Genomic DNA, 12,530 nt, shown 5'->3' with positions numbered 1-12,530 from the left:
CAGGTTAACGGAGGAGATGGTGCCCAAGAATTGGACTTGGGTCTCTGTACCATTGCCCTGGATGGAGGATGGAAGGCACTGACCACTTACTAAGGGTTGAGGGAAAAAAGGGCCTGCACTCATCCACCAGGCTAGATACCATGGAGAGCCCCCTGCCACGTCATCCAAGAAGGGCACCGATGGTGAAGCTCTCAGGTCTCCGGGGGTCCCAGCCTGGCTCCGGTCATTGGCAAGGTGAACCAAAGGTGTCGGAGCCCGGAGGCAAGTTGTATGGACCAGGGGTTCCCCAGCATTTGCTTTGACTGGACTGTGGCTCAGGAAGGGAATGGTGTATTCAAGGAAATTGGATAGATAAAGGGAATGGAGAGCAAGATAGTATTACCCCTGAGGCAGTTGTCCAGGGTCACACAGCCCGGAAGTGTTAGGTGTCTGAGGTCAGATTTGAACCCAGGTCCTCCTGACTTCAGGGCTGGGTGCCCCCTGGCTGCCCTGATAGCATCATGTTTTAAGGAGATGTCCTAGCAGGGGAGCAGGAGGGAAACATGGGACGAAAGAGCCTTTGGCCAAGGTCAGAAGAGACCTAGTCGGAGCGACGGTGTCCTCAGTGGGCCAGAGATGGAAACGCTTCCACCTCCTGCCCCCGGACGTGGCAGAGGCAGAGACGTGCGCACTGAAGCTTGAGAGAGAAGGGAACCCTGGAGCTCGGTCACATACGTGTGCGGGGAGTGGGGAGAGGGCCCAGGGAAACCCAGGGGCGCCTTTGGCCATGGACCAGGAGGCTGGCGGGTGAGGAGAGCGATGGAGGCCGAGTTGGTGGGGAGGCCCGAGAGGGGCAGCGTGGGAACCTGCACAGAAAAGTTGGGAGGACACGCAGCTCTAGGGGGAGAGATGACGACTTCTGCATCGAGATGCCCGCGGTGTTGCAAACCAGCGACTGGCGTCCGGCGCTCGGCGCCACGCCTGCTCCATCCGACCGAAGGACATCCAGGCGGCGATTCCAGCAGCAGCCGCAGCGTCCGGGAAAGCAGGGTCTGCCTGAGGCTGCACGGAGACGGGCTTACTGCTTGCGGCCGAGGAGAACGTGGCTTTACCATATTGTGGCCGGGCAGACCATTTGGAGAGCATCCAGAGGGAGGCCGCCAGCATGGGACTAACACTTGATGCTGTCTGAGAATCTCTGGAAAGAATTAGCGATTTGTAGTAGGAAAAGGGCACTTTTGCCTCACGAAGAGCCCGTCTTCTTCACCCTGCCTCAAATGTGACACTTCCCACCCCACCCTTCTTACCATCATGGCCCTTTGGGCGACCTCCAGTCTAACTCTACAGATGATATGGTTTGCCCCGACTTGTGCTCCTGCCACCTTCCCCCAAGAGCGATGGGGTTGGGGGGGGGGGGGGCTTTGCTTCCTTGGGGGTCGTTAGAGAGACTCTATGTTGGCTGCTTTTGAGTGTGTGGCGGCTCTTCCAGAAAAGAGACCAGGTTGCTGCTGCTTGGTCCGGCGAGGGCAGAAGGAGACCAGCGCATCACAGAGAAGCTGCCTGAGGTTGGCCGTAGGGCTGTCTCCTTACCAGGCCCGGAGGGGCCCTCAGCCGGGGCCGTCGCTCATGGGCTCTCCCTCCTGCAGAACTTGGCGCAGAAGTTGACAGATGATGGCGTCGCCTGTTGTAGGGGCGTCTTGCTTACGTACAGTCTGACCCAGTGGCCTCGGCTTTTTGTCCTCTTGGGGATCCTGAGGAGCAGTGACTGGAGAGAGATCTGGGACGTCGTCACTGGTGGGAACGATCCAAGAGCCTTTAGTGGGAGAAGGAGAAGTTGGGGTTAAAAACGAGAGGTAGAAACGCGTGTGTAGCCAGCAGAGGCATTCCAAGGCGTGGAGGCGAAAACCGCCAGGGAGAGTGGTCCGAGAGCCGAGCACACGGGGGGCGATCTCGGAGCGCGCCAGACCGAGCCTCCCCAGCCATCTGCCCCCTCCTCGCGGAGCTGCTGCCCGAGCAGTGCTGGGGGAGCACGGGGCGCCTCATCGACGGGAGTCTAGCAAGGCAGGAAGAAAGAAAAGTGGCTCCGGCTTCTTCCCACAAGCGGATCGGGCCCTTCCCTCGCCCGGCGCCACAGAACAGGGCGGGGACGGGAAGCCCGGGCAGACCCGTCTCCTCCCTCGGCCTCTGACACGGAGCCAGCTTCTCCAGCAATTGGGCGCCATCCCCCGGTCACGGACACACGGCAAGTGTGGAAGAGACCTGAAGGCCGACCAGAGCCATGGGGAGGGGTCAGGCAGCGGGTCCGCGGAGCAGGAGGAGGGGGAAGCCTGGCCATGCAGGGGAAGATGGGGAGCACCTTCCCGTCCTTTGCAGGGGGCGCCAGGAGGGGAATGGCGGATGGCGCCGGCTCCCTCTCTGTGTGATTGGAGCAGACAGCTGCGTGTCCCCCTCTGTGAGGGGGTCTCCCTGTGGGAAATGGGCCCTGGAGTCCCTGGCAGCGGGGCCGGCTCCCGGAGGAGCAGCTGACTGCTCTGAGGGGGTTCTGGGAGCTGAGGGGCCTTGGTGCGGGCTGCAGGTCCTGGGGGCTTCTCCCTTTCATTAACACAGTACGGCTTTGTCTCTTCTTGGTCCCCTCTAGGGTGGTCAGTCCTATCGATGGGAAATCCATGGAGTCCATAACCAGTGTGAAGATATTCCACGGCTCCGAGTACAAAGCGAATGGAAAAGTCATCAGGTGGACGGAGGTGAGCGGGGCTCTGCCTGCTTTGGGCTCAGGGGCTTCAGTACGTTCTGAAAGAGATCCAGGGGGATTTGGGCCGCTGGGCAGCCCCCTCCCATTGTCCTTCCCTCCCCCCCGCCCCCCGCTTCTCTTAGGGTTTCCTTGTTGTCTGGGTTGCTAGCGCAAGTGTTTCTGCTTCTGATTTCAATCTTAGAGATTTCTTTCCTCAAGGTCTGGTAAACCCACCCTTGTGTTCTGCATTCCCCTCCTCCCCGCCTCTTCCCCCTGGCTCTGCCAAAGCCCCATCACAGCCCAGAGGGAGCCCTTGGCTCCAGGGGTCCCCGATGCCTCCAGAGTCTTCCTGAGGGCAGTCCCTGATCTCTGGTACGCATTGAAATGAAGCGACCCTGAGTACAGTCCCAAAGGTCAGCATTGCGCGGCGGGACTGTTGTCTGCCAGTCAGCTTTGCTGAGCATGAGACGCCCTGGGAACCCTGGATCATCTGCAGCCACTTTGAGATCCCCGAGGCAGTGAATGTGCTGGGGCCTGAATATCGAGGGAGGGGCCCGGCCCCCCCCCCCCCCCCCCCCGGGGTGTCCCCGTGCCCTGGCAGGAGAAGGGCCCTGCTGCCTGGCCTGAAATTGGTGGCCCCTTGGAGCCTCATCCCCAGGGCACCTGTACCCGAGGGCTGGTGAGGGGGGTGGCAGCTGGCTGCCTTCTGGGCCCCAGCCTCCACTGCTTCGTCTTCCTCAGGGAGCAACTACCTTCTGGGGCTCCCGGCTTGCCGCACTCAACCATTAGCTGGTCCCCCCGTGTTGTTGAGAGACTTCTGGCTGGGAGTGGCCCTTGATAGGGGTCCTCCTTGGCCCAGTATTGGCCAGGGTCAAGAGGGAGGCTCTGGTACAGCATCGTAGGGGCTGGGAGGAAGCAAGTGGCTCCTCCGGGAGCTGCCCCACAGCCTGGTTGCTTTGGCTTGCAGGTGTTCTTCCTGGAAAACGAAGACCAGCACAACGGCCTGAGCGACCCCGCGGATCACAGCCGGCTGACGGAGCACGTGGCCAAGGCCTTCTGCCTCGCCCTCTGTCCCCACCTGAAGTTGCTCAAGGAGGATGGAATGACCCGACTGGGCCTGCGGGTCGCCCTGGACTCGGAACAGGTAGCGTGCAGCCTGGGCCGGCCCGGGTCTCCCCGTGGGGAGCCGGAGTGTCGCAGGGGCCGTGGCGACCGCACTTTCCAGAGCAGCTTCTCGTCAGGGTCATTTTTCATGGCTGCCTGGGCGACTTTTTTCTCTCGCGTTAGGGGGGCGAGACCCTTTGCATTCCCTTTGGGCACTTGCAGGGCTCTCTACTTGCAGCCTCAGAAACCCCCCAGGCTTGTGGTCTGCTCAGCGTACTCATTACTCTGTATTTTCCTGACGCCGCCCTGAGCCCTCGTGGGGCGTGGGCTTCGGTCCGAGTCGGTCCGCAGACCCTGGGCCGGCCCTTCGCTCTGCACGTGATAATCCCAGGCCCTGCCCTCGTAAGTTAGACTCCTCCCCTAAAGTCATTGGAGAGATTTGAGGGGGGATTGTCAATTTGGTTGGGAAAAATTCTGTCTTTATTTCAGTGTAACTAGTTCCCTTTCCAGTCCTTTGTATTGGCTACATTTAAGGTTATTTTGAATTCACCGGATTGTGCGAGGAATCCAAGTCCAGAGAATGAGAACCCCCGGTGTGAGGAGGAGTGGGGGGCTGGTGGTTTAGATAAGGTCGGGTAACTAACAGAGCCGGGACAGACGGGCCCACGCGGGCCCCGGGAGCTCTGAGGGAGGGCGGGGCAGGGGCCCGGCACAGGCACACGGATGGCACACGGATGGCACACGAGTGGCATAGCAGCCGGTCTCGGAGGTCGGGGATTCCAGCAGGCACAGACAGGAAGCCCTCCATGGGCCCACAAATAAAGACGCAGAGAAGGGGAGAGAGGGCGTTGCCCCTGCATAGGCCGGGCGGACGTAACAGAACTGCCTGAGCTCCTCCTCGCCATCCCTCTCACTGCCCCGTGTCCCCTCTGCTCCTTACCCTTCCCCCATGTCAGAGCTGACTGCTAGTGTCTTCCAGCTTGTTCTGTTTCACACGTTCCCCCAGGTCACGCCCCCGTTTTGAGCCTTTTTGGGGGTGTCTGGTGTGAGATGTTGGTCTGTGCCCAGTTTCTGCCATTCGGTTTTCCCGGGTTTTCAGGAGTTTTTGCCAAATGGCGAGCTCCTGCCCCAGTAGCCTCTGTAAGCTTGTCTGCCCCTTCCCGGCCGCCCGTTTCTCACCCAGGACCGGCTTGTTTTGATGGTTACGACTCCGTAAAGGACCTTTGGGATCGGGGCCTGCCAGGCCCCCCCCCTTCCTTCCCACTTCTTCTCTGATCCCATTGAGGTTCTGAAGCTTTTGCAGGAAGCTGGGCCCGGTGGGGGGAAGGGTCCAGAGACACAGGGCAGCGTCCTTGGGCTCCGGGGGCAAGGGCTCAGGGGCCACAAGGGAGAGGGAGCCCTCGGAGGGGGCTTGGGCTGTATCTCATGGCCCCGGAGGGAAGAGGGTGCAGGGCAGGGGGGCAGGTCACTGCGCAGCCTCTGTGGGCGTGACCCCCTGCTGCTGGTGACAGTACAGGGGCTCCCCCTGTGCCGGGGCGCGCCCGCCTGTTCCTGGCAGTGACGTCTGCTTCTCTTCTGTTGGTCCAGGTCGGCTACCAGGCCGGGAGTAACGGGCAGCCTCTGCCCGCCCAGTACATGAAGGACTTGGACAGCGCCCTGGTGCCCGTGATCCACGGGGGTGCCTGTCAGCTCAGCGAGGGGCCCCTGGTCATGGAGCTCACCTTTTATATCCTGGAGAACATCTCCTAAGAGACTGGTGCCCCACTCATTTGCACTTTAAAACTGGAAGAGGAAGCTTTTGTTAACACTAAGGGGGGTGGGTTGGGGTGGGGGGAGGCGAGTTTCCCACAGTCCTCCTCTTCTCTGCATCTTCTGAGAAGGGCAGGGCAGCTTCTCGGCTCCGCGCAGCTCCACGCGTCCCCGCAGCTAACCCACTTCTGCTCCTGCTTGGACGAGGGGACCCGGGTCCCGCGCCTCTGTTCAGACTTCTGGGGAGGGGGTGCAGGGGAGGAAATAAAAGGTGAAACACAAGCCTCTCACTCTTTGTCTGGGGATGTGCGAGGAGGAGGCGCCGAGAGCCGCTGCCCACCCCCTCAGCCCCACCACGTGGCGGTGACCCTGCCCACACCCATCGAGTCTGTGGTCGGAGCCGGTCTTGGACCCTTCCAGCCCCACGGCCGTGTGGGAAGGAGGCGAGGACCCCGGCGGCATCTGCATGTTGGGACGCTTGTGAGGGGCCGGGTGAAGGCCGACGGCGTCACTGACCCGCGTTGTGTGGGACCTGCCCTCCGTACCCCGTGTACCCCGTCCCCGTGCCCCGGGCTCCCCTCTGCCCAGCGGGGCAGCTCCCATCAGAATCCCTGCCTGGTCCTCCCCCCGGGCCCAGAAAGCAATGAATCTCCTGGAGCGCAGCTGCTGCTTTTGTCGTGTCCTTCTTTAAGCCCAGAGCCTGGGGCTCAGTCGGCCTCAAGGCTGGGGGGTGTCTCAGTCCCTGCAGGGACCTGCGCCCATGGGAACAGAGGGGCCTGGGGGATGCCGAACCCCAGCTCCCCTGCACGCTAGTCCGGGGGTCCTCCTGTCTGTGCGCCTGACCAGTGATGAAGCCCTCAGGCCCCTGGAAGTGGGGGGCAGAGCCAGGGGTGGAGGCAGGCCTGGCCGGGAGTCCCTCTGGGCAGAAGCTGGAGGACCATTGGGGTCGGGCTCTGGGCCATGTGGGCCTCCAGTGGTCCGTCTGCAGCTGGGCTCAGGCCCAAGTCGCTGCCTTCTCGCCTAAGCCTGGGCCCCTTTGGCCGCCCTGCTGCCCATGGTGCCCATGCACGGCTCGTGCAACACCAGCAGGGCCGGCCCTGGCCACCCGTGAGGGTGGGGGAAGTGTCTTCATCCTTAACTAGTCTAGGGGTGACTCGGGTTTCTCAACTTCCAGAAGTTTAGTCACCTTGGGAAGGGTCAGGAGAGCGGCTCCTTTTATTCCAGCCGCCTTTCGGAAGGTGAAGTCCCTGCCCCAGGGTGTGAAGGGAGCCCGGGGTCAGGGAGCTTCTGGCCCCCTTCTTCCATAAGTGCGGGGCCTCTGTGTCCAGCGGATGCTCCTCACAGCCGAGGTGTCGGGTCAGCCCGGAAAGGGGACCCGGATTTTCTCCCCAGTCGTTGCCTCAGCAAGAGCTGGGGGCGGGGGTCTCGGATTCCAGCCCAGCCCACCTTGAGAAAAGCAGTTGTGTCCAACCCCGTGGCTCCATTGGGGGTTTTCCCTGTTTCCTTCTCCAGCTCATTGCACAGATGAGAAGACCGAGGCACACAGGGTGAAGGGATTGGCCGGATCACACAGTTAAGTGTCTGAGACCAGATTTGCACTCGGGTCCTCCCGACGCCCGGGCCGGGGCTCTCCCCACTGCACCCCTACCTGCGCCTTCCCTTCTCCCCTTGAAGATCTCCCAGGTGGCACTGGGAAGGCGGAGCCCGCTTTCACCAGAAAGTTCTCTGCTCTTGCCCCTATTGCTCTTCCCAGCTTTCACCCACTGCTGCTGCTCTTACTCCGGCCCAATACAACAGGTAGAATTGTCCAGTTAGAATCGTCCTTTCCTCGTGATAAGACTCTTATGCCGGCCCTCGGGTCCCGTACCCCCCTCCTCCCCCCTCAGGTCCTGTCCACCCCCCTTCCTCCCCTCCCCCTCCCTCCCCTTCCCGGGTCCCGTCGGCCTCCCCCAGGCTTCCCTAGGCCAGACAGGCCCACTCCTTCCTCCCGCTGCCTGTGGGGCCTTCAGCACCCCACCGTCCCCCCCTTCCTGTTCTGCTCAGCGACACGGAGCCCCTAGAAGGGAACCGAGGCACGGCCGGGCCCGGGAGGCACGAGCTGCTTGTGACGGGCTGTGCTGCTGATCCTCCCCAAGCCTCTGGAGAGACGAGCCGCCATATGCGCCCCCTCTGGTACCTGTGAAAGCGGCTCCGAGCCCAAAAAAAAGCCCGTGGCTTTCCCGGGCCCGCCCCAGGCTCAGGACTCCGTCGGAGTCTCTCCCACGCTGGCGGCCAGCACCATTGTTGGCTTTAACTCGGCTTGGGGTCATTTAGCTGATTTGGAGAGCAGGGTTTTCGTGCCTTAATTCCATGTTTCCATGGATGAAAATGTTTAAGCAGCGCCGGGCCAAGCCCAGACCCCCCGATCCTCGACTGAACAACTCCTTCAAGTGTAGAGCAAACCATTGCTGATGACCTTGACTTTGGCCATCCCGCCAGTTGTGATACCACCTGGTCTCATGATCGCAAGAGAATCTCTTAAAGGCACAGCTCAAATCTAGATGGTCCCTGGCCGGAGCCTTCCTGAGGCTTCCTCACGAGCCAAACTTTCTTTTTTTTTTAAATAACTTTTTATTGACAGAACCCACGCCTGGGTAATTTTTTACAACATTATCCCTTGCATTCACTTCTGTTGCGATTTTTCCTCTCCCTCCCTCCACCCCCTTCCCCCAGATGGCAAGCAGTCCTTTACATGTTATATAGGTTACAATATATCCTAGATCCAATATACGTGTGCAGAACCGAACAGTTCTCTTGTTGCACAGGGAGAATTGGATTCAGAAGGTAGAAATAAGCCGGGAAGAAAAACAAAAATGCAAATAGTTTACATTTATTTCCCAGTGTTCTTTCTCTGGGTGTAGCTGCTTCTGTCCATCCTTGATCAATTGAAACTGAGTTAGATCTTCTCTTTGTCGAAGAGATCCACTTCCATCAGAATACATCACGAGCCAAACTTTCAAAAAAAGGGAAAGAAATCAGCCTGGCGCAATCCATTCTTTTTTTCTTTTTAAAAATTTTTTTGTTTGTTTCTTACATCACCGTACTATCCCCTGTGTCCTTTCCTCTTCCTCTCCCGGAAGATCCACTGGATATGACAAGTAGTATTTTTATAGAGGGAAAAGAATCACCACTTATTGATACATTGAACAAGCTTGAAAGTAAAAGCAATGTTTCACCTGTATGAAAGTCCCAGCCTTTAGGAAGGGGAAGGTTGGCGATATCTTCTCATCTCCATTTTTCGATCCCTTTTTTTCTTTAAAAATCCGTTTCATTTACTTCTGATTTTTTGGTGTGTCATCCTTCTATTTACCTTGTAGCTACGTGCCTAATATCTTCTTGGCTCTGCTGATCGCACTCTGCACCAGTTCACACAGCTCTTTCGGTGCTTCTTTGTATTCCATCATCCACATCATTTCTTGCAGCCCAGTTATTCATTCATTAATTAAAAATTAATTACTAATGGAATAATGTTCCATTATATTCACGTACTCCAATTTGTTTAAACGTTCCCCAGTGGAAGGGCATCACCTTAGCCGTCTCTAGTTCTTAGCTGTCACCAAAAGTACTGGTATAAATACTGAGAATGTAAACTTAAAAAAAAAAATCATTGACTTTTTTAGGATTTAGGCCCTGTCATGAAATCTCTGATTTTAAAGGGTGTGGACATTTTAGTCACTTAATTTGCGTAATTCCAGATGGCTTTCCAGAAGAGTTGTACCATTTCACAGTTTCACCAATAATTCATTTGTGCGCCTGTCTTTCCAACACTTTCTATTCTTGGTGAAAAATCATCTGCCCTCGTGGTTATTGTTCCGTTTTCCAGATGTTTTCTAACCAGCTCCCATGAGACATGTTGGGATTTTGCAAGAAATTGAAGCGAAGCTCACTGGTCTTTATTTTGGGCGGCCTGCAGGCTCTTCCTGTTCTTACAAGTCGGGTATTTGTCCGCCTCGCTCCAGGCTCTGCTTCTCACTCTCCAGGCTTCCCCTCTGCCGCTTACAGTCCGTTACAATGAGAGCTCCTCCAGGATAAAGGACCCTTTGCTTGTCCTTGTATCCCATTGCTTAGCACCTGGTACAGAGCAAATGCTCCGTCTGTCTGACCCCGGGGTGCCTCGGTTTCCACAGTGATTCACCCGTCCCGTCCGTGGACTCTGGATGTAATCGGCTGGAGAACCGAGCGCTTCTTAGCTCTTCCCTCATTATTGTTGGTCTTTTTTCCCTGAATTTTCTAGGATCATCTCTGCAGAGGAGACAAGGCTGATAGAAATCCAGCCTCTCTCCCCGGTCATTCTGGCCCCCGGAACTTCTTCCTGACCTTGGGGATCCCGAGGGCCACCTTAAAGCCCCCCTTGGTCAGCTTTCTGAGCAGCCTCGAGTCCGAGCGTTGCCGCCCTTTCCCTTCCACCTTCTCCCACCGTCTCCTCAGCCAGCGCCCCTTTCCCTCCTCCTCAGAATTGCTTTTCCTTTTGCCTTGAGTTTCCCGGGGTTCAGGAACTTCTAGTCCACGAGGAGATCCTCCTTCCACGGAACCATTTAAAGTAATCTCCGAGTCTGGCGGGATCTTCCCGCCTCCATCACGCTAAGTGAGATCTAGGAAGAAGCGGATGCTCATTCGTAGCGGGCGAGTGGAGGCCTCCCAGTGGCTCCTCGGAGAATCCTGCCCAGAGCAGGAGGTCGATGTGGGACGGGGCAGCGCAGGGCTTGGAGGAGGGGGAGCCCTGTGTGGGCAGTTGGGAAGTGGCCGAAGGACGGGGAGGGGGGAGCTTGGGGAGACAGCAGGAGGCGCGGAGGAAGCCGGGGGATCCTGGTGGGAGCCCTGGGGAGGGCCCCCCGCCTCGGTGTGAGACAGTGGGGAAGGGGCCAGAGAAAGCGGACCAGGAGGAGGAGCGCGTGGTGAGCGGCAAAACGGGAGGCGAGAGGCTCAGCGGGCAGGGAGGGGAGGAGGAATGGGGAGGAGTCACCAGGGCCCAGGAAGGGAAATCCAGTGAGAACAGGCGGCTGATTTTCCCTCCACTCAGCACGTTGTAGGAGTGACCCGGGCAGAGGCATGGAGGGGTGGGGGTGGGGCTGAAGGGGTCACGATGGGAAGAAGGCCTGGGAGAGAAGGCTTGGAGGACCTAGCGTGGGCAGAGAGGGGGAGGAGGGAGCCAAAAGATGGTGATCAAAATGAGTGGGGGCCGGGCCGAGCCGCTGGCTCCTGGCTCCACCTGGGAAGTTGGCACAGGCCCGGGGGCCTTGGGGGATGGTGAGCACCCGTTCCAGGACACGGCCATTGAGCTGTACAACTAGAAGGAGCCTGGTCCGACTCCAGCCTCCTCCATGAAGGACACACCCGGGAGAGCGGCTCCCACGCCAGCCTTCCTCCCCGGGCTCTCGATGGCCGGGAGGGTCAGAGCTGATGTCCGACTGAGTGGGCTGAGTCTCTCCTGGGATTGTTGGGTTTCCGCCAGTCCCAGGAGCCTGACTCGGGGTCACTTGTGTCGTGGCTTCCCCCAATCCTGGGCCTGGCCCGGGGCCTTTTCCCAGAGCCCAGGGAGGCCGAGCCCCTCCCGATGCCCGGCTCCGACAAAGGTCTTTAAGTGTGTGGCCGGCCGCTGAACAGAGGGCCAGTTTTTCCCGAGACCCACGAGCCTGAAGCCAACTGGAGCCGTGGGCGGCCCCCGCGGGGCCTTCAGGGGCCAAACAAAGCCGTATTGAGGCCGGCCTTTCCCAAGGCCTTCATCTGAATGCCCCTCTGTGCTCGCTACAGAAAAATAACTCGGAGCCCCAGGGGAACCTCAGAAACTGGGGACCAGGCCTCTGTCTGAGAGGGAGAAACAGGGGCCTCGTCTGAGGTCACCCGCCTGCCATGGCTGAGGGGCCTTTAGCCCCTGGCCACTGTCGCTCAAGGTGCCGCGCTGCTGTGGGCACTGGCGCCGGGCCCAAGTCCTGACCCTGGTGGGTGACCCTGGGCTAGTCACTGCCCGTGGGCCTATCTCCCCATCACCGGTAACGTAACCTGCCATATTTACCTGAGAAAGCTGCCACGGGGCTATGAAGTCACCCCCGACCTCTGAAAGGCCCTCCCGGTGGCAAGCTTGGCTGTCTGGGGGCAGATGGCGCCTCCCCAAACCTTCCCTGAGAGCCGAGGAAAGGGAGGCGCTGCGTCCTGCTGCCCCGCAGCCCAGGGCCCCTCGGCCGCCCAACGGGCCCAGCTGCCAGATGGCTGGAGACCCACGAGACTGGCTTCCCGGGCCCGTGCAGCCCTTCAGGAAAGCCTGGCAGCTCACGAGGCAGATTGTGCCCACCGAAGGGCATCGGAGCCCCAGAGCTGTGAGCTTTGCTCTCCCTCCCACTGCCCGTCCCCAGAACCAGGTAGTCTCAAAGGGGATACAGGAGTGGGCAAGGGGGGAGGGGGGCAGAGGGCAGCCTGCCCCACTGAGAGCCTCCTCACCCTGGGCTCTCAACCTGGATTTTCCCTAAGGCTGGACTTTCCAGCCCCTTCCCTGGGATCCTTCCCAGAAGTGCCTGCTGTACTCCAAGCAATTCATGCTCCAGGGCAACGTGGCAGAAACCACCCGGGTGAGCAGCTGTGATCTAGGGAGCCCTGGCAGCCGGGGGCCCGAGTGCTGAGGGGGAGACGGGGAGCAAAGATGGAGGCGATGGGGGCTCCTGCACGGGCTGGAGGGGACAGATGACGAGCCTCGCTCCCCTCGGGGCCCACAGAGAACTGCCCTATGCTGAGCTAGAGGCAGCCCTTGGGCAAAGAGTAGAGAGGACATTGGGCCCCTTTGAGGAAGAGCTTGGGACTGGAGCTAAAGCTCAGCCACTGGCCTCCAAGCAGAGGCCACGTGGCCCCGGGCCCCGGAGTCCAGCCAGCTCTAGCCTTGAGAGGTGCAGGGACTTGGACAGGCGGCCCCTGGCCAGAGCAGCCCCTCCCTCCTTCT

At 59.5% G+C, this 12,530-nt stretch overlaps 1 protein-coding gene across 2 annotated transcripts in view; it reads left to right on the top strand.

The window, feature by feature from the left end:
• Positions 1 to 5,845, top strand: part of ZFYVE9 (zinc finger FYVE-type containing 9) — a 163,249-nt gene extending 157,404 nt beyond the window's left edge. For both annotated transcript variants that reach the window (XM_051999696.1, XM_051999695.1), the window contains 3 exons: positions 2,618 to 2,723; positions 3,678 to 3,854; positions 5,402 to 5,845. In XM_051999696.1, the coding sequence (XP_051855656.1) occupies positions 2,618 to 2,723; positions 3,678 to 3,854; positions 5,402 to 5,563 (445 nt within the window). In that variant the 3' untranslated portion in view covers positions 5,564 to 5,845. The remainder of the gene's footprint in view (positions 1 to 2,617; positions 2,724 to 3,677; positions 3,855 to 5,401) is intronic.
• Positions 5,846 to 12,530: the final 6,685 nt, after the last annotated feature.

Source organism: Antechinus flavipes, chromosome 4, assembly GCF_016432865.1.
Source record: "Antechinus flavipes isolate AdamAnt ecotype Samford, QLD, Australia chromosome 4, AdamAnt_v2, whole genome shotgun sequence".
In the NCBI taxonomy this organism is placed as follows: Eukaryota; Metazoa; Chordata; class Mammalia; order Dasyuromorphia; family Dasyuridae; genus Antechinus; species Antechinus flavipes.
This window is presented reverse-complemented; position numbering and strand designations above follow the sequence as displayed.